The 19331-nt window shown below is 39.3% G+C and overlaps 1 protein-coding gene across 5 annotated transcripts in view; it reads left to right on the plus strand.

Moving 5' to 3' along the window:
- The window catches only part of DNAI3 (dynein axonemal intermediate chain 3), a 63758-nt gene that overhangs the window by 14423 nt on the left and 30004 nt on the right, over positions 1 to 19331 (plus strand). For 4 of the 5 annotated variants that reach the window (XM_061633520.1, XM_061633525.1, XM_061633521.1 and 1 more), the window contains 7 exons: positions 3132 to 3316; positions 4720 to 4761; positions 9977 to 10158; positions 12267 to 12371; positions 12458 to 12604; positions 13760 to 13962; positions 14697 to 14813. In XM_061633520.1, coding sequence (XP_061489504.1) covers positions 3132 to 3316; positions 4720 to 4761; positions 9977 to 10158; positions 12267 to 12371; positions 12458 to 12604; positions 13760 to 13962; positions 14697 to 14813 — 981 coding nt within the window. Of the gene's footprint in view, positions 1 to 53; positions 173 to 3131; positions 3317 to 4719; positions 4762 to 9976; positions 10159 to 12266; positions 12372 to 12457; positions 12605 to 13759; positions 13963 to 14696; positions 14814 to 19331 lie in introns of those variants that run through there. The other variant, XM_061633524.1, reaches the window with a different exon arrangement.

A 19331-nucleotide genomic window follows, 5' to 3' on the forward strand; every position in this document is an offset into this window, starting at 1 on the left:
GACTCAAATGTTTGGATGACTTGGTTGAAAGAAATCATATGTTCCAATCTGTGGTTATTTCAGTTCCTTATGAAGAAGCGATTGCCAGTGTTCTCATAACCACCCTGATGTTCAGTTCAGGGCCACTGTGCATCCTTTGTGATTCTTTCAGACTCTGAAACTTGGGAAAGAAGTAAGCATATGCTTAAATCTCTCCCTGTGAGGTAAAGTTTAACACTTAACTTTGGTTGGATCATATCCCATAGTCTCCATCTCTTTTTTCATCCACTTGTTAAGATTCAGTTTCTTGAATTGCATTCGGATATTCACTGTGACAAATTAAAAAGAAAAAGAAAATGGTGACTCACTCGAATTATGAAGTCGCTATTTTGTTTCCTGTTATGTGGATCATTTCCACATGATGGTGCTGAAGTTATTTTTCCCCCTTTATCTTTTCCCCCTCATCTTGCCTTCAGATTCAGCTCCTTTAACAGAGCTGTGATTTTTGTCACTGGAGTTGTTTTATAGTGTTACGCGTGCCTCAGTACTCTGAGTGGTGAGTAGTTCCAGGGTGCTACAGGTTTGATTCCCTTTGAAAGAAAATCACAGGAGACTTATGGCATTTTATAATGTTTGTGTCTATTTACAATATTCAGGTTGTACACTGCTAAATGTAAACCTTAAACCAGGGGTAGCACTTATGGTGCCCTCCAGATGGTTTGCACTACAACTTCTATCAGTGCTAGACAGCATGGCCAGTGGTAAGGGATGATGGGAATTATAGTCCAAAACATCTGGAGGGTACCACACTGGCTATATCTTCCTTAAACTCTCCAAGAGATACCCAGAGTTTACTGCTCTAACATCAGATCTTTGAAGGAAACAGCTAGCACCCCAAAATGCATTTACAGAGCCCAAACTTAGCTCTTTGTTTCTTTCTGAATCTGCTTCAAAGCTTCCAGTCTGTTCTGTACACATACAACGATCTTAGCTGGAAGAGATCTCCCTCCTAATTCAAAACGTTCTCCAAAGGAGCCTGTATCAATAATAGGGATGGAAGGATCTGTCCATTTTGGTTCTCCCAGTTTCTCATTTTTCCAGTCTTGACTTCAATCTTAAACTTGATTCTCCACATTTCTGTAACAATTTGCTATATTTTTTTAAATCCTCATGAAAATTCTTCAACATTTTGGTGCAAGTTTCTTCTAACACACACTTTTTTGTATGCAGTTTTGATTAATATACATATTTTGCAAGCAATTTTTCCTGAGATAATGCATTTGTGTATGTTATTTTCACCTATCTATTTATTTTTATGCACACTTTCCTCTAATATATGAATTTTTGTGAACATACTTTGGTTGGAAAACTCCCATTGCAAAATTTGGATAAGTGCAAAATTTGAAGGATGACTATTTCAGTTCTCATATTGTTTGTGTGAACTTGATACATTTGGCTTTAAATGCGAACTGAATTGAATTTCTCCTTCGTCCCTAATCAAGAAGCAACCAGCCAACCCTTCAGTGCCCATGGTCGTATGTTGCCAATAGTTAACTTAGCAATAAGAAGATACTTGGCAAGCCTGACCAGGGCAAATCTCCTGCCCAACCAGTTTGACCAATTTAGCAGACCCTTGTCAAGGTCCCAATCTTACAATCACAAAATCTCTGAGTTGGAAGGGACCGTGGAGTCATCTAGTCCAACTTGGCTGCCTGTACAATTAGGGATGGGACATTTTTAGGAGTGCCAATGAAACAACATGTACCCTAATATATTTGCCCCAAGATCCCTTGCAAAGTCACAGAGGGACACTCAAATAATGCATAGCTATGCTCAGTCCAAGGAGCTGAGTATCTCAGCATTCTCTGTATGTTTGCAAGGACTTTAGGGATACAGGATCATGGATTGCACTGTGAAACTGCTTGGAGCAGCAAAATGACTTGGGCCCAACTGCAGCAAGTATCATTCTGCCCCAGGAGCACATAAGGCAGTCTTTGCCAACCTGGTACCCTTCAGCTGTTTCAAACTACAACCAATAGTACAGTGGCAAAGTCAGAAGTGCAGGGTCCCTACATGATAATCACACCATGCCCACACACAGCCACACCCATTTCTAGGATTATTCAATTTCTATTATTATACAATAAAATGAGCTATCAGTCTCTTACTTTGTTTGGAGTACTTTCCCTTAGTGATGCATTATAATGATTGATGCAGTTCTCCATGTGTTGCCTTTCAGCTAGATCTACTATTTTCTGTGCATGCACATGGGCAAATTTACTATGGTACTGTAAGGTATGGAACTTCGTTTGCTGATGTTCCCTTCTAGGCTGCCGTACCAAGACTCAGTGTAACTGCATTTGGGCAGAGCTTATGAGTTTCACTAGGAAACTTAAGCATGGAATGCCCTGATTCTAACCACACACACGCATGCATATTCATTTGCATTTCACCTTACCATGTACAACACACACATATACAGTATATGCATAATTAAAAGCTGAAACACTATCACACACACACACACTTTCTCTCCCCCTCCCCCAAACTTATTTTTTCTTTCTTTCCTCCTTCCCTACTATTCCTGGCTTTTGGCTGGAACAAAACCACACATCTTCCCCCTTCCCCCCTTTTTTTTGCTGCTGGGTTGAGAGTAAGATCCTTATAAACAAACTAACTGGCAGCCATGCAGCAGAGACAGAGAGAGAGAGAACCCCCTTCATCCTTTTTCACTTTTCCTCACTTGCTGTCTGTCATCATCTCCATACTCCTCAGTCCTTCCCATGTGCACCTTCTCCCACCACTACAGATATCCATAGGACCCAATGAGCATTAAAGGGAAGTGTGTTAGCTAGTGAGAAGAGTCTTCTCAGTGTCTGACTCACCTCTTTTCACTTTGATTGGCTCCAATCAGCAGGAAACTATGCTGGAGACATAGGGACCCTGCTGGAACCCCCCCCCCCAAAAACAAGAAGTCTAAGACCCCCTGGGATCCTGGATGACTACACACCTGACTACAACTTCAATTAGTGCCTATCAGCACAGGAGTGCCTGTCATGGATTATAACAAATTGGACTTAACTATCATGACATGAACGCATTTAAAAGCTATCTCTTGAATTCTCCCTCATTAACTGTCACCTTTTTTCCAGACAACAATCTTTTAAAATGGCTGAAAGCCCAGCATCCCCTGAATCCCCTTTATCTGGTGGCGGTTCAGCAAAGAAACCTAAAGCTAAAAGGTCACCAAAACCCAAAGGCTCACCCAAAGGCTCACCCAAAGGCTCACCCAAATCAACACCCAAATCAACACCCAAAGGGAAGCAAAAACCTGCTGGTGAGTACTGTATAATACCACAGAACTAAAGGAAGTAATTCCTCTTGAGTTTAGATGCCGAACAATAATATGTGTGAGTGACAGTACACCAACAATGTTTCTCTATGATGTTTTTATGTAATTAATCATTTTAAGATTTTCAGTAATTCTCTATAGCTCCCTACCCCCTTCTAAATCATGTTAAGACAGAATGCTGAAAAGATAGATCACTCATTGAAAAAAATGAATTCAACATGTAGTAGAATGAAATTGGCAAATTCAGTGGGTTAGATCCTGAAAATAATTAGCTGAAGGAATCTCACATGGAAGGAGATTTTTCCAAAACCACCAAAACCTCCTCCACCATCACCACCCAGTCCCCTGTACTTCCTGAAAAAGTTGGAGGATTGGACAAAATTGGGTGGAGGCACTTTGAGTTGGCCTGTGACTTTAGACAGTTCTTCTGCTGCACACACACAGTCCACCACGTTCCACCCCAAACCATTCCAGAGGTGCAGTGTTTTTTTGTAGGCACTGGAGGCTACAGTAGAGCAACAAGGGAAGTGACAAAAAAGTTCTCTTCCCCAAGCTTTATTCTGCTTGTGGTTCTCAGGATGCAATACCTTGTTGGGCATTATTAGGAAGAGGACTGCTGGTATTATGCTTTTATATAAATTGGCAGTTTGGCCCCATGAGGAATCATGTGTGAGCAATTCTTACTGGCCCGTTTGGAAAAAAAATATTGTCATAGCACTGGCTCTGGAAAGAGCAACCAAAATTATCAAAGTACAAATAACGAAAGGCTGAAGTGTTGGGGCTTTTTAATATGACTTTGGGGGACGCATGAGAGAGATTTGAAAAATTATGTTACCCCATCCCACTGTACTACAACTCACCCACTGAAATTGACTGATTGATGGAAGTAGTATTTCACATTTAATTTAGCAGTTATATTATGAAATTTGAGGCTGTGGGGTGTGGTGATGGCCTTTACTTTAGATGGCTTTAAAATGGGATTCAACAAATTCATGAACTTGAAGTATAATTCTTATCAGTGGCTACTAGTCCTGATAGTTACATGGAACCTCCAGGTTGAGTTGTTCTTCTTGTTCTTACACCTAAAATGTACTGCACACAGATTAAAAACAATCTACAAGTTTACAATCTAAAAGACATGATGCAAGAGGAAAAGGGGATGGGAAGGAAAAGGAAAACAAGCAAATTCAGATTGTATAATTCAGTATAACGTCTGAATACTAGATGCCAGAGCAAATAATGGCAGATAATGGTTAGTTATTTCATGCTTGGGCTGCAAAAGTGCCTGGCTGGGCACTGTTGAGCATGGTGGCTAAGATGGACCTTAGGTCTGATTCAGTGGTGCTCTTTTTATGTTCTTATGCTAAGACTACTTTATCTCATTTCAGCTAAAAAAGATGAGGAGCTTGATTTATCTATGGCAAGCATGGGTAAGTTCTACCTAGAAATTTTTTTTGAAGAATATACAGTATGCAGAATCATTAAGGCCATGAGGATAGCTGTGAAAGAAAAAAGACAAATTTCTGTTCGGTAGCTGCAATTTCTATTATTTAACTATGGGGCAAGTAAAACAAAATAGGCATGCATTCTGGAAGTTATAGAAAAGGGGAGCAGATGAATTACCTGGGATTCATAAATACTAAGTTATGGGATGGGGAAGAGAGAATACAGGGAATCTCATAAGTCATTTAGTATTCTGTATGCATGGTGTGGTGGTTAGAGTGTTGGACTAGGACCCATGAGACCCAGGTTCAAATCTTCACTTGGTTATGAAGCTCACTGGGTGACTTGGGCTAGTCACTGTATCTCAGCCTAACCTACCTCACAGGATTGTTGTGAGGATAAAATGGGGGGAGGGGAGAACCATATGTACCACCTTGCACTCCTTGGAGGTATGGTGGAGTATAAATGCAATAATAAATAAATATTTTGGCTTAATCCTTAAACTGGCCACATTAGCAGAAAATCAGAATTTGTGGGGAAGGGCCATAGCTCGTTGGTAGAACATCTGGTTTACATGTAGAAGGTCCCAGGTTCAATCCTTGGCAGAAACTTGTCTGAAAGCCAGGAGAGCTCCTGCCCAGGGCCAGCGCCAAAGCATCCACAGCACCCGCCCGCTCCACCTACTTCTCCTTCCTTTCTGTGAATGCCCTGTGCACTGTGCGTGCAGCTGCCATCAACCAAGATGGCAGCAGAGGCTTCTCTAAGGGGCTGATGCCCCTACCACCATCTTGATTGATGGCAGGCATGTGCATGCACACAGTGTAGTGCACATAAGTGTCATCCACTAAGATGGCAGTGGGGGTATCAGCCCCTTAGAGAAGCCTCCACTGCCATCTTGGTTGATGGCAGCAACCTGTGCACCCAGCACGCAGGGCATTCACAAACAGAGAGAAGAGGTAGGTGGAGTGGTCCTGCATAGTCGGGGGGGGCGGCTGGGAGCAGGGGACCCAGAGCAGGCTGGCGTCCAAGGGCCCAGTCATGCCTGGCACTGGCCCTGCTGCTGCCTATCAGTGTGGACAATACTAAGCTAGATGGACCAATGGTCTGGCTAACTATAAGGCAGTTTCCTATGTTCCTATGAGTAGCTGGCAATAGGTTTGTAGGTATGTTCTGCCTCAACCAAAAATATTTTCAAGTTACTTTCTCTTCATCTCTGGGAGTCCTGTTGCCAAAGTGCCATGCCAGGCATCTCTCATCCTTTTGTAGATGTTAATGAATAGCTGTAGTTGAGCAGGTGCAGTGAAGGACCAGAAATGACAGCGCTCAAGGGATAAATGTAGGATTTATTAAATGTAACATATTAAGTGAGAGACATTTGCTGAGGGATTTAGATTTCTGGATGAGAGGGATTTAAATAGGATTTATCATTTTCTCAGTTCTAAAAAAGAATTAAGCGAGTGAAGACTTTCCCAAAGCATGTGTACCTAAAGCTGACCAATATTCTCACATTTAGATTTCATTCAGCTTTATAAAAGCCGTAACTGCCCTTGTCATCTTTGCTAACATAAATGTCTGCCACCAATTTACAAAAAAGACAAGTTTGGTAACATATTAATCAACATATATTAACATATATTAATCAACAAGAGCATGGTCATGATCCCCCATCTAAATATGCCCAAATATGGAATGCATAAGGAAACTTTTAAATTGCTTTCAAAATTAATTCTGACTTTCATGTGATCCAATGCAGTAACTGGATTATCAGGATTTATATTTATTTGAAGTTGTCCTCTGTATTTTTGTCATTTCCTCTTATATATATATAGTTTCTTCCTGTTCTTTCCATGGAAGGGGAAGATGTGGAGGTTGTTTAATTTATAATTGTCCTGTCCATTTGATTTGCTGGGCCAGAAAATTGTTTTAAGATGCCTCTGAAATGTATAAATGTATTTTTCTCTTTCCTCTGTTATGAAGGCAGATGACAACAAAACCCTATTTCTGTTGTTATAAAAATGTAATAAAAATCATTTTTAAAAAGTCTGCCACCCTGAGCCATTGAACTTTTTCATCCATAATTTATCCACAATGAATGACCCATTCACTGCATTAGAGGAAGCCAATCTCATATTTGTTTTGCATATGATGAAAGCGGAAACCAGCATGCACAGGAGCTCTATGATGAACATTTAGTGCATGCATGATACTAGACTGGAGTGCTTGGCAATTTTAGAACCAATGTAACAGAGCAACATGTTCTACAGAACATCCCTCTAGCTGGAATCTTTCCCAAGTAAAATGTTACTTCTGCCTTGGACATTACATGTAAACAGTAAAAGAGGAAGCAACTCATGCCATGAGACATTTTGACATGCTTCTAGACCGTATGAATAAGGAGGATACGCCATGTGTGCATCTCACATATTTATCCCCACATCAAGAGTTCTCGTAAATTTTCTATATACTCTTCTGCATACATATGGAAAACCACTTTCAGTTTGCCATGGATCCCCTGATAATGGGCACAATCTCTCAAAAGGTTCTCCTACAAAATATCTACTAAAATGAATAGACATTTCACAGAGCTTAACAGAATAAACGGGGGCTGATTCTGAATTTGTTGTTATGTGCCTTCAAGTCGATCATGACTCATGGCGACCCTATGAATCAGTGACCTCCAATAGCATCTGTCACGAACCACCCTGTTCAGATCTTGTAAGTTCAGGTCTGTGGCTTCCTGTATGGAATCAGTCCATCTCTTGTTTGGCCTTCCTCTTTTTCTACTCCCTGCTGTTTTTCCCAGCATTATTGTCTTTTCTAGTGAATCATGTCTTCTCATTATGTGTCCAAAGTATGATAACCTCAGTTTCATCATTTTAGCTTCTAGTGACAGTTCTGGTTTAATTTGTTCTGACACCCAATTATTTGTCTTTTTCACAGTCCATGGTATGCGCAAAGCTCTCCTCCAGCACCACATTTCAAATGTTGATTTTTCTCTTATCCGCCTTTTTCACTGTCCAACTTTCACATCCACACATAGAGATCGGGAATACCATGGTCTGAATGGTCTTGACTTTGGTGTTCAGTGATACATCATTGCATTTGAGGACCTTTTCTAGTTCTCTCACAGCTGCCCTCCCAGTCCTAGCCTTCTTCTGATTTCTTGACTATTGTCTCCATTTTGGTTAATGAGTGTGCCGAGGTATTGATAATCCTTGACAAGTTCAATGTCCTCATTGTCAACTGTAAAGTTACATAAATCTTCTGTTACCATTACTTTAGTCTTTTTGACGTTCAGCTGTAGTCCTGCTTTTGTGCTTTCCTCTTTAACTTTCATCAGCATTCATTTCAAATAATTACTGGTTTCTGCTAAGAGTATGGTATCGTCTGCATATCTTAAATTATTGTTGTTTCTCCCTCCAATTTTCACACTTCATTCATCTTGGTCCAATCCTGCTTTCCATATGATATGTTCTGCGTACAGATTAAACAAACAGAGTGATAAAATACACCTCTGTGTCACACCCTTTCCGATGGGGAACCAATCGGTTTCTCCATATTCTGTCCTTACAGTAGCCTCTTGGCCAGAGTATAGGTTGCGCATCAGGAAAATCAGATGCTGTGCCACCCCCATTTCTTTTAAAGCATTCCATAGTTTTTCATGATCTACACAGTCAAAGGCTTTGTTGTAGTCTATAAAGCACAGGGTGATTTCTTCTGAAATTCCTCGCTCCGTTCCATTATCCAACGTATGTTTGCGATATGATCTCTGGTGCCTCTTCCCTTTCTAAATCCAGCTTGGACGTTTGGCATTTTTCGCTCCATATATGATAAGAGCCTCTGTTGTAGAATCTTGAGCATTACTTTACTTGCATGGGATATTAAGGCAATAGTTCGATAATTACTGCATTCCCTGGGATCCCCCTTTTATCAAGCAGCTCACAATAATAGAACAAATAATAATAATATAAACTCCGTCTAACAGCTTAGATCAGCAGCAGAAAAAACAGTGTGCAGGACCAAACCTCAAAATCAATAGCAAAAGTTAACATCACCTTGTGTATGAACCACAATGAAACAGTACTATTTTAACCAGGCAGTAGAGATGGGGCCAAATGCACACAGAGTAAGGAGTTATGCAAACTGGGCACCAGAATTGTGAAAGTCCCATCCCACATACCCAGCAACTATAGCTTTGACTGTGATGGTACAAATATAGGATTGGATCCAAAGTTTTCCATTAACAGGATGAACTTCTTTTCCATTAAACAGAGTGAATTTTTTTTTATCCAGTCTATAGTTTGAAAACTTAATTGTTGCCACTACTTGCCAGATTTCAGGTTGGGCCACATATATCCTTGGCTACCCATACCAGTTTACCACAAACTCCAGGAATTGTCATAAAAGAATTGTAGTTCAATCCCACTGAAGTCCATAATCTCTTTGCCTGACATATAGCTATCTGTCAAATAATTCCATCAGAACTAGGGGTGGGGTGGGGATTTAATTCAGTTCAATTCATATTTTCCAAAACAATTTATGAACTGAAACACAGCCATCCTTCCAAATTTACCCATTTCAGAAAAATGCATATGCTAGGGTAAAATGTGCATAAAATGCATATATTTGTGAAAGTAAAATACAAAAATGTGTTATATTCAAAAGGTGTATATTGGGCAAAATTGCATACAGAAATGTTTATATTGGGAGAAATTTACTAATGAATGGTCATGAAGACTTTTTTAAAAAATAAATTGCAAACTGATCTGAAAATGTGGAGACATGAACAAACTGGAAAAATGAGAAACAGAAACCAAAACTGACAAGATTCTAATCAGAGTATAGAGTTTTTCTGTTGCATGTGGCAAGAAGTGTTTCTTTTGATCGAGCCTTATTGAATCGCTTGTTATTCTTACTTTGCATTCTCAGTAGACTGGTTGTGACTTCGCTCTTGCTACCACTTGAAAGGGGTTTAATTTTAGGCAGCATACATCAAATATTGAAAGAGTATACGGCAAGAGAAGTAATGAGGTAATACTGTGGAAAAATATCTTGTTACTTAATTTTAGTAATAGGTGTAAGGATACTGAAAGACTCCAGTTACATCTGTTCAGAAAGGCACTGCAACATTTCAGACTGTGTGTGACAATTTGTACTTGAAATACTATGAGTCTTTTTTTTAATCGTTTTTTATTTTTTCAGGCCACCCAGAAATCTTTCCCTTGGTCCTCACTGAAAAAACTCAGGAAATATTTAATTGCCGCACTGATATAGATGTCACAGTTGAAAATCCTTACAAACTTGTGAACAAAGAGGACATCATTAATGATATGAAGACAAGAGCTGCAATTTCTGACTTCCACCCAATCAAAAAAATTGTCATAGTGAGTTGAGTTGCCCTTTTAGGGCATGTTGTGTACAGGGCTTGTGTTAGAACGTGGTGCACTGATCACTTAACTTTATTTCACTTGGGTTGCATGATATCAGGCTTTTAGTGGCATTTGAAGCCTTTCTGTTAAAAGTGCTGACAAGGATGAGGTATTTTATGTACTGCTGATGAGACAGTCTATCTCAATTACATGTGGGGAATTTTTTTCTGAGAGGAAAATGTTAGATTTTTTCTAAAATGGAAGCCATTGATTATAGATTATACTCTTCAAATTTCAAAGGCTAATTCATTCATTTATTTACAAAGGGCAACGTCTGAACATATTGTGCAAAATGTTTCCATCAGCTGGCCTGCATGTATCTTTATGGATATATTTGATCATAATTTTATTGATACAACTGTATGTGACATTTACTATCTAGCTTATGCATCCCTAATACCTCAGGGTCTTTGATTTGTTTTAATGTCTATTAATCATATTCTTATATCTAATTGTTGTTTTCCATTGATATGATAAGACCAGGTATTGTTGGTGTTTTTTGCAACAGTACTTACTGTCACCTCTTTTTTTGCTCCCTATGGCAACCATTTTGTGCTGGCACCCATGGCACTTTTATGTCATTTTTTCACCAAAACACTGGATAAGACTATGCACTTCTGTGCCTTCTTTGCTTTCCAGACAATTAAAAAAAAAATCAAAATCTTCTGTAGAGTTTTCCAAAGTAGGGCATTAGAGGCAGGGGGTCAGTGGGGTTTGGTGGTGAGGACAATCTGGGGAAAACTTCAGCTGCATGCCTGCCTTTCTGAAGTATCCCAACTCTGGTTGACAGTACACAGCAGGAGTTGCCAATGTGGTGCCTGCAGGCGCACATGTGCCAGGACTTTCCTGGTGCCAAGATCCTCTCCCCCACCTTTTCCTTCACTGAAATTACGCTAGAAAGAAGGATCCTTTTGTAGCCAAGAGAATATATTGTGGTGTGTGCTTGGTTTCAGGGTGTGTGTGGTGCCCACAACAGCTTCTCTGGTTTGCAAATGTGCCCAGGCCCCAAAAGCTTGGCCAGCCCCGTTATATGGTGTGGGATAAGCAGTTGTGTGACCTAAGGCAGTTCCAGATGACCTGTTTATTTAGTATGCATCCTGATTTGTTTGGAGAGAAGCTAGACAACATTGGTTAGTTAGCAAGCATTCATCCTGATTTGTTTGTGGGGAAGTTACAGGATGGTGTGTCAAGAAAGTATCAACCCACACTTTCCAGTGCAATTTTCCCATCACTTTCCAAATCACAAAAAGTCTCATCTTTGTGGGAAGCAGATGAATCAACTGTAATTGTGCAAGCTGAATCTGCCAGTTCATGACTGAATCCACCTCAGAAACAGGGACATGGTTGAATCCCCCTAAAAAATAGGAACAGTCTGGAAGTACCCCTAGAAAAAAGTCAGTTGGCCCTGGCATTTGGGGGAAGGGGGCAGAGAGTATTACAAGAAGAAGCTTAAGGGAGGTTGCTCCTCTGAAGCAGCCAGTGCTAGACAGAAAAACTGGACATCTGCACCGGTTGCCCATTCACTACCAAACTAAGTTCAAGGTCCTTATATTAATTTAAAAAGCCCTAAACAATTTAGGTCCAGGGTATCTTAGGGCTGCCTGTACTCTTATATCCCAGCTGGATCACTGAGATCATCTGCAGGAGCGGCTTTGATCGTCCCCCGAGTTGGCAAGGCAATTTTTCATCCACACAAAATCAAGTCTCAGTGTCGTCAGCCCAGTTCCCTGGAATGCTCTGCCAACAGAGATTCAGCAGGTGTCTTCTGTTTTAACTTTTAAGCACAGCTGAAAACCTTTCTCTTCTGCCATGCTTATACAGGCAATTAAAAAGATGTCTTTTTGTAATAGTTGATCTTTGTTTTTACTGTATTTTAATGGTTTTTACGGAATTTTTTTTTACTTGTAAATGTTTTTAAATAAAATAGTGGTATATAAATATAGTTATAAATAAATAAATAAAATGTAGGGGACAAATCCCTGGAAACATCCATATAAAAGAGATGTCAATTACAGCTGGATGCAGTTCTGCTTAAAACGACTCAATTGTTGGTATTCATACAGGATTATCCTGGGGAAGAACTTCTGATAGTGTTTGACAGAGAATTAAAATACGGGCAGATCTTTTATCTTATTGCGACTGAAGAGGCCAAGGAAAGCATTTTAAATGTAAGTCATTTTTCTGAATATTGCATTTACCTTTATTTGCATTGTATTTATTATATGTTCACCTTTACAAATATTTCCCCTGATAGCCTCCAGAGCCAGAGGAAGAGGAAGGGGAGGTTAAAGAGGGCGTCCAAGAAGAATATGTTTATAAGCCCCCTGTACGTAAACCTTGGGTCTCACTTGGAAGTGAAAAGGAAATTGAAGAAGAATCAGTTAAGGAATCAACAAGGAAGGTCAGAACTCCTTGGCATATAATTCAGTCCTGCTAACAGCATCTTATATGTCTACATTAAATATCAATATTGAAGATAATTATGTTTTTGAAGTAATAAAATGTGGGATCCTAGGTGAATTTCCTTTGGTTGCCCAGTCTTTGGCTGCAAATCTTTCAGATTTCAAAAGCTGGATAAGGAGTGGAATTAGAAAGCATCTAGCAAAATGAGCCCAATCCTTATAAAGTTTCTGATAGCCTTTGCCAAAGGGTGGGTTTTCATCAGAGAAAAATGAGGTGGTAACCCATGAAATGTTCCACAGAAGAGAGACTCCAGATATGTATGTTTGGTCAGAATACTGAAGACCCACCAACAAACTGGCCTCATAACAAACACATTCCAAGATAACTGAAATCAACCTATGTCCATTCCCATCCACCCTAGGCTCATCCATATTTATTTATTCATTTCCAACCCCATTCATCCCCCTTCTCCTTACTGATAATTTTAAACTTAATTTTAAACTGACTTTTTGAGTCAGCCTACATACCATTATGGGATGGATGTTTGTTTAAAATACAAAACCAATAAAGTACCACATTCAGTCGTTTGCACAGTTACCTGGGAGTATGCAGTATTAAATACAATGGGACTTAACTTCTGAGTATATGTGCATGGGATTGCTCTGTTACTTAAGCAAGTCAATGTCATGGTGGGAGGACTAGAAATACAATGCAGGAGATAGTTTTTCCCTCTTTTGCAGTTAAATTTATACATACTGCAAAAGTAAATGCATATTACAGAAGTGTGCAGATCACATCAAAAACAAACATTCCAAGATCCCTTGTTGGTATAAGGCTCATTTATCACATCACATATGATCTAAGAGTTCAATTGTTCTTGGAAAATGATGAGTATTTTTAAGTGAACTAGATTACATACAGGTGCCATTAGAGACCTTAAAGATCTATAATTATTTATTTTAAAAAATTTCCGGGTTGCCCTTGTTCCATAAACTCAAGACAATGCACTGTCAAAAATATACAATTAGATTATTTAAAAATAAATAAATAAAAATAAATAACCTAAAAGTACAGGTCACAACTATAATCAAGCCATATCACCTGGAACTGACCCTGTTCCAAGAAACTCTTCTATTTTTGGCTGAAATTGCAGATTAAATATAAGATTTCTCGGCAACACAAAGAATTTGGGGCTCGGATAAAATTTCACAACAGAAATGCTACGACTGATGCTAAGCATGGCTATGTGGAATGTACGACTTATCATGACAAGAACTTTACCATTCGGCAGCTTGAGAAAAATGTTGGTACACAGGTTGTTCCAATAGAAAATGAGACAGGAACTCAGACAAAATGGTAAGACTATAAAAATCAATTTTAAACAATTAAAAAAAGAAATTATGTTCCCATTAATTTAGGGCCGAATTATTTTCTGTCAATTGATTTGGGGGTAACCTGGAACCATGCACTTTCCACCATTTTAAATTTACTTTCAAAGCAGACCAGTGTGATACGCCTTTCTTCCCTGATGGGCCTCAAGGCAATGTATATAGGTGGCCTCTCTTCCAGTGACTGACCAGACTTAGACCTGCTTAGCTTTAGCAAGGTTGCCATATCATGCAACTTCAGACAATGCCCTGGGTTCATGCCCAGGCATGTCCATCATGTGTCTTCTGACTCTGTCCTGGAATGATGTACATCATACACTCCTTCCTAACAAAGTTAGACTTAAACCAACTTATTAGCAAATAACATTTTGTTTTGGGAAGCACCTAGAGACAATACTGGTGCTAAAAATGAGTTCTCCTCCCCTCCCCATACTGTTTAGTCCATCGGTGGTCCACCAAGCCTGATCCTTTTCTCTGCCACCACCTACAGATGTAGTCAGACTTACCTGTGTGTTTTCTCACCCCCACCAGTATCAGGTAATGTTGTGGAGTGGGAATATAGAAATGCTGGGGAATGACACACACAGATCTTACTACAGGAGGAACCACCATCTCATGTTTCACTAGCTGTGCCTCAGTGTTATGAATTCACTTCCTTTTTCCTCCCAAATATTTCTGAACAGTGTATTTCACTTGCCTTAGGACCTACCCCAAAAATGCAACGACACAATATTATCCACGAGAATTTTCAGATGAAGAAAGACAGAAATATTTGTCATCAGAAGATCTGAAAAACTTTATTGTCTCTGTGGCTATAAGGTGAAGTATCAAGCTCCATTAAAAGTTCTATATTGAGATGTAGGCAAGATTTTGTACAGTGATAAAATAGGATAAGATGTCTTAAGGCATATTCCAGGGGTTTCCAAAATGTGGTCCATGAGCTTCATTCAGGTAGTCCATGGTGTGTCTGTGTATTTGTGGTTGACGATGGGAGACAGCACATCCATCACATTGAATATTCATATTGATTTTTAATTGTATTTTTATTGCTTCTTTTATTTCTTATATTGTATGTTATTGTATTACAGTTTGAATTCTATATAAGAGTAAAATAAAATTCACTAATAGGCAAAAACCCTTGGGGTTTAAGAACGTAGCCAACAAATATTTCTATCAAACTTTAAAAAGTAGGGAAATTGGGCAGCTATAGTGAATGAACCAGGGGAGCAGGAGACCTGGCCTCCTCTCTGAGATATTGTACTGCCCTACAAATTTGTAAAAATGCAAACACGATTTGGGTTGGTCTTTCACAGTCCAATCCACTTCCTGGGTAGCTTGGAAGAATTTGGTGACATGTGCCTCTGAGCATATGGTGAGTGGTGGCAACACCTGCCATCTCCAAAGATGGAGAATTATATTTTTGTATGTTTCTTGGTGTTCTTCTTACTTTGCTTTTTTTCTGTTACTGTTCTTTCTACAGAGAATCTAACCTAGGAAATTATATTTATGTCATTATTAATCCTAGAAATCTGTGTCAAATTTATTTTTATTAATTTCAAAGTCTTTTTATTGGTCAATGTCATATGATGGTGAAGACAGCCTTTTGTGTTTCAAATTATAAGTTATGCTCTATTTCTATTTTGGGCGCATTAACATTTGAATCTGAAACTGCAGTTTGATGTAAAATCAGACTGATTACGGTATGTTGCTACTTAAGCAATGACTCTACCTGTTGGAAAAAACAAACTTGGCCTACACAAGGTACATGTTTTCAGCCTACTATGCTTAAACTACTCCACTTAAGGAAAGGTGGGCATGGTTAATGGAGTACACCTAGAATTTTCCTAGAATATATTTCACCTCCCACTGTTTTATCTTGTGCAAACTGAGACACTCCTCATGTCCATTGGAAACTATTCTGCAGAAAGGTCAGTGCCATTATTCCACAATGGTTTTTGGTGCATTTTTTTAGTGTTGCAAAGTGTTGCTGTACTTCACATATTCACAGTAACAGAAGCAAAAGAAAATGATTTACTATAGGAAACTTCACTAAAATTGCAAAGTAAATCAAACATATTTAAAGTGACTATCTGAACTATATCAACTATCTTTTTTAGGGTTTCACCTACATTTTTATTCTATAGCAGGCACATGTAGCTTCCCACCAGAATTTAAACCAAAGCTGTCCCTGGCCACATCCACACCAGATGTTTATTTCACTTTACACAATCATAGTTTCTCCCAAAGAATCCTGGAAAATGTAGTTAGTGAAGGATGCTGAGAGTTACTAGGAGATACTCTATTCCCCTCACAGAGCTACAATCAGAGCAGCTGACTGTTAAATCACTCTGGCCACTGGAGCTCTTAAGAGTCTCCTCTCAGCACCCTTCACAAACTACACTTCCCAGGATTCTTTGGGGGAAGCCATGACTGTCTAAAGTGAAATAAAGGTCTGGTGTGGGTGTGGCCCCCTGATTAGGCAAGCCCAGCAGCTGTGAGTCTGGCTTTTAGAATACTGACAGTTGGTTCTTACTGAGCATGTCTGACACTATCATTCAGTTCAATGCTAAATTTCTTAAATTAATTATAGATCAGCCAAGCATTTTTTTTAACTTTTAAACTGCAGAAGGTGAAGGTCAGAGTATGGGGCAAGGTCTGTAATAGGATTACAGGTACTCAGTGAAGTGGCTGATTTTTAATGAATTTCAACAAATTAGGAGAAGTCTGGCAGAAAAAAGTTCAAAAGGGGTCTGTTTTTACCCCTCTCTCTTGTTACATTTTGAATTCTCGATTCTCTCTTACTGTTTTGTGTATCACCATGAAAATTGAGAGGGTTGTTAAAACAAGCATTTCTGAGTTCAGGACTATAAGTTTTGTAAGGTTTTGTTTTGAAATGAGCTTATGGGAAGCATCAGAATTGCATGGGAGTATTTTCAATGTGACATTGCAGAAGGCGAAAAATCCATGTTGACTATAGTATACAGCCACTTTTGTGGCTGTATAACAGTACAGTACATAAAATACAATAAAAAATACCATTAAAATCATACAGCATCTAGCACAGCCCAATGCAATCACAACAGGCAGAAAAATCATGAAGTGATCCACCAAGACCCGCAGCAATTTTCAGGTGGTCCCTGGGGGGGGAAATGTGGGAAACACTGCTCAACTCAAGACAATGTAACTCTTCATGCATCTAGTTCACAAAAGCTTATGCCAAAATACATCTGTGTTAGTCTTTAAGGCCACATGACTCTCTGATACTTAGCTTGCAATTTTTTTAAAATGGTGTGGGTTGTTTAACAACACACACATACTAAAAACGGGTTTGAGATTTCTAGGACATTTTCTTCAGCTATATTTAAAGGTTGTAATAGCCTAATCCTGAAATTTGCTGACTCAGCAAGTGTGTGCTTAGATTTAGAACGTAAGAATCTGCTTTATACTGAGTCAGGCCATAGATCCAATAGCTCAGTCGAAGGCTCTTCGGGGTTTCAGACCTGCTCCCTTAAGATGCCAAGGATTTGCATGCATACACTGAGCTAACATCCTTTCCCCAAGTTGAGCTACCACTGAGCAACAGATGCTCCTCTAAAGATAAGATATACCAAAAGCCACTCCAGCATTAAATTATAGAACAAATTTTTGAACAAAATCTCCAACATTTGCATGAATGTTACAGGCAGATATGTTAGTGCAGCATTCTGGGGTGTTCTGTTATAAGTTTTGGGTTATATTTAAATCAAAAATCTCATTTGTCTTTTTTCTGATTGTCTTAAAATACAGATAGGTGACTAAAGGCTCAAGGGCCAAATTCCTGAAGATGTCCTTTTTCTCTCATCCTAAGCATGCACAGTCACACACAAACAAAGCTATGTGAACCACAGCTACTGTCTCCCAACCTGAGACACAGGCAAAGGGTCCTTTTAAAATTATCTTAGTGTGAACAACAACAGATGGCCTTGGCAGAGTTCTCCTTTTATGTACCTGTCCTGCTAATTTCCATGCATGAGCCAGGACACAGACATATGACATGCCTGGAGCAGCCCTGTAGGCAGCCTTCTTTGTTAGGTGGGGCTGCCACATTTCTAGTTGAGGCATTTGGGGAGGGGGAGGCATATAGTGGTGATCCTCCCCCACATTTCTCCTCCATGCAGAGACTGTGTTAACTTGCATGAGTGACGTTTAATCTGTTGAATTGTCTCACCCTTTTATGGTACGTCGCCCAGAGTGGCTGGACAACCAGCCAGATGGGCGACTAATAAATCTAATAAATAAATAAAATAAATAAATGAATAAAGAGATCCCAAAGAATGGCATACTCAAGAACTTGACTTTGCCTATAGCTACAGTCCTCTGTGGTCTGTCCCTGTGTTCTGATTCTTCATAAACTGAACTACTTTGGTAATGACAGTAAGCTCCTATGCTTGGCTTTGATGATGGATTAGGCATTTCCATTTTAGGTTCCACCCAAAAAACAAGCGTGTTTATTTTATTTCTGTCCTTCCCTAAAGTTGTAGTCTAAGTTTAGGGAAGGACAGAAATAAAATAAATACTTCAGAGTGTGTTTGTTAACTTCTCCTTGAGGGCTCCTCCTCCTAGTCTTGTTTCTGACCTTTAGATTTTCCTTTCTGTTGAACAATCAAGGGAAAACTTTTTAACTGGTTGCTATATAAAGCGATGGGAAATTAGTAGTGGAAAGCAACTGGATCTTTTTTTACTGGTTGCTAGGTTGATTTTACAGCCCAGAAATATTGAAAAGGCCTCATGCTGAGCTGCACTTAATAGGAAAATCAGAAATTAGGCCTGAGTTACAGTCTAGGTGGCCAGCCAGCCAGCTAGCTAACTGTAGTGTGCACAGCAGTGTTTCTATTCCTCTAGGGTTGTTTTCATCCTTTGCCATCAAGTACTCAAGAAAAAGAAGAAAAAATAGCCGCTATGATTGTGAGTATAGTGAGTGCTTTAAAAGAGTACAGGGTAACTTAGGGTAGATATTTTTTCAGATCACTTTAAATTGTCTCTTTAGTTCACCCTTTAGCAATAAGCATCCTGCTTCACTCATCAAAATAACTGCAGAATAAACAAACTCTTATTTCTTGCTGTAGATAAACATGTTTCTTTATTGTTGGCTGGGTAGAGAACACAAGTGAAACAGTAAGCGGAGCAAAGGAAAGTCCAAGGGGTGGAGTCTAACTCTAGTCCATAATACAAAGTTCTAATATTTAACTCTTCCAAGAGTCATGGGCTATATAGGCTGATTTCTCCCCAAGATCACTTAAGTAATTATAGGGTGATTGTTATGAAAAATCCACCCTCAGTCAGGGAAAGTCTTGAGTG

This window comes from Rhineura floridana, chromosome 6 (assembly GCF_030035675.1).
Source record: "Rhineura floridana isolate rRhiFlo1 chromosome 6, rRhiFlo1.hap2, whole genome shotgun sequence".
In the NCBI taxonomy this organism is placed as follows: domain Eukaryota; kingdom Metazoa; phylum Chordata; class Lepidosauria; order Squamata; family Rhineuridae; genus Rhineura; species Rhineura floridana.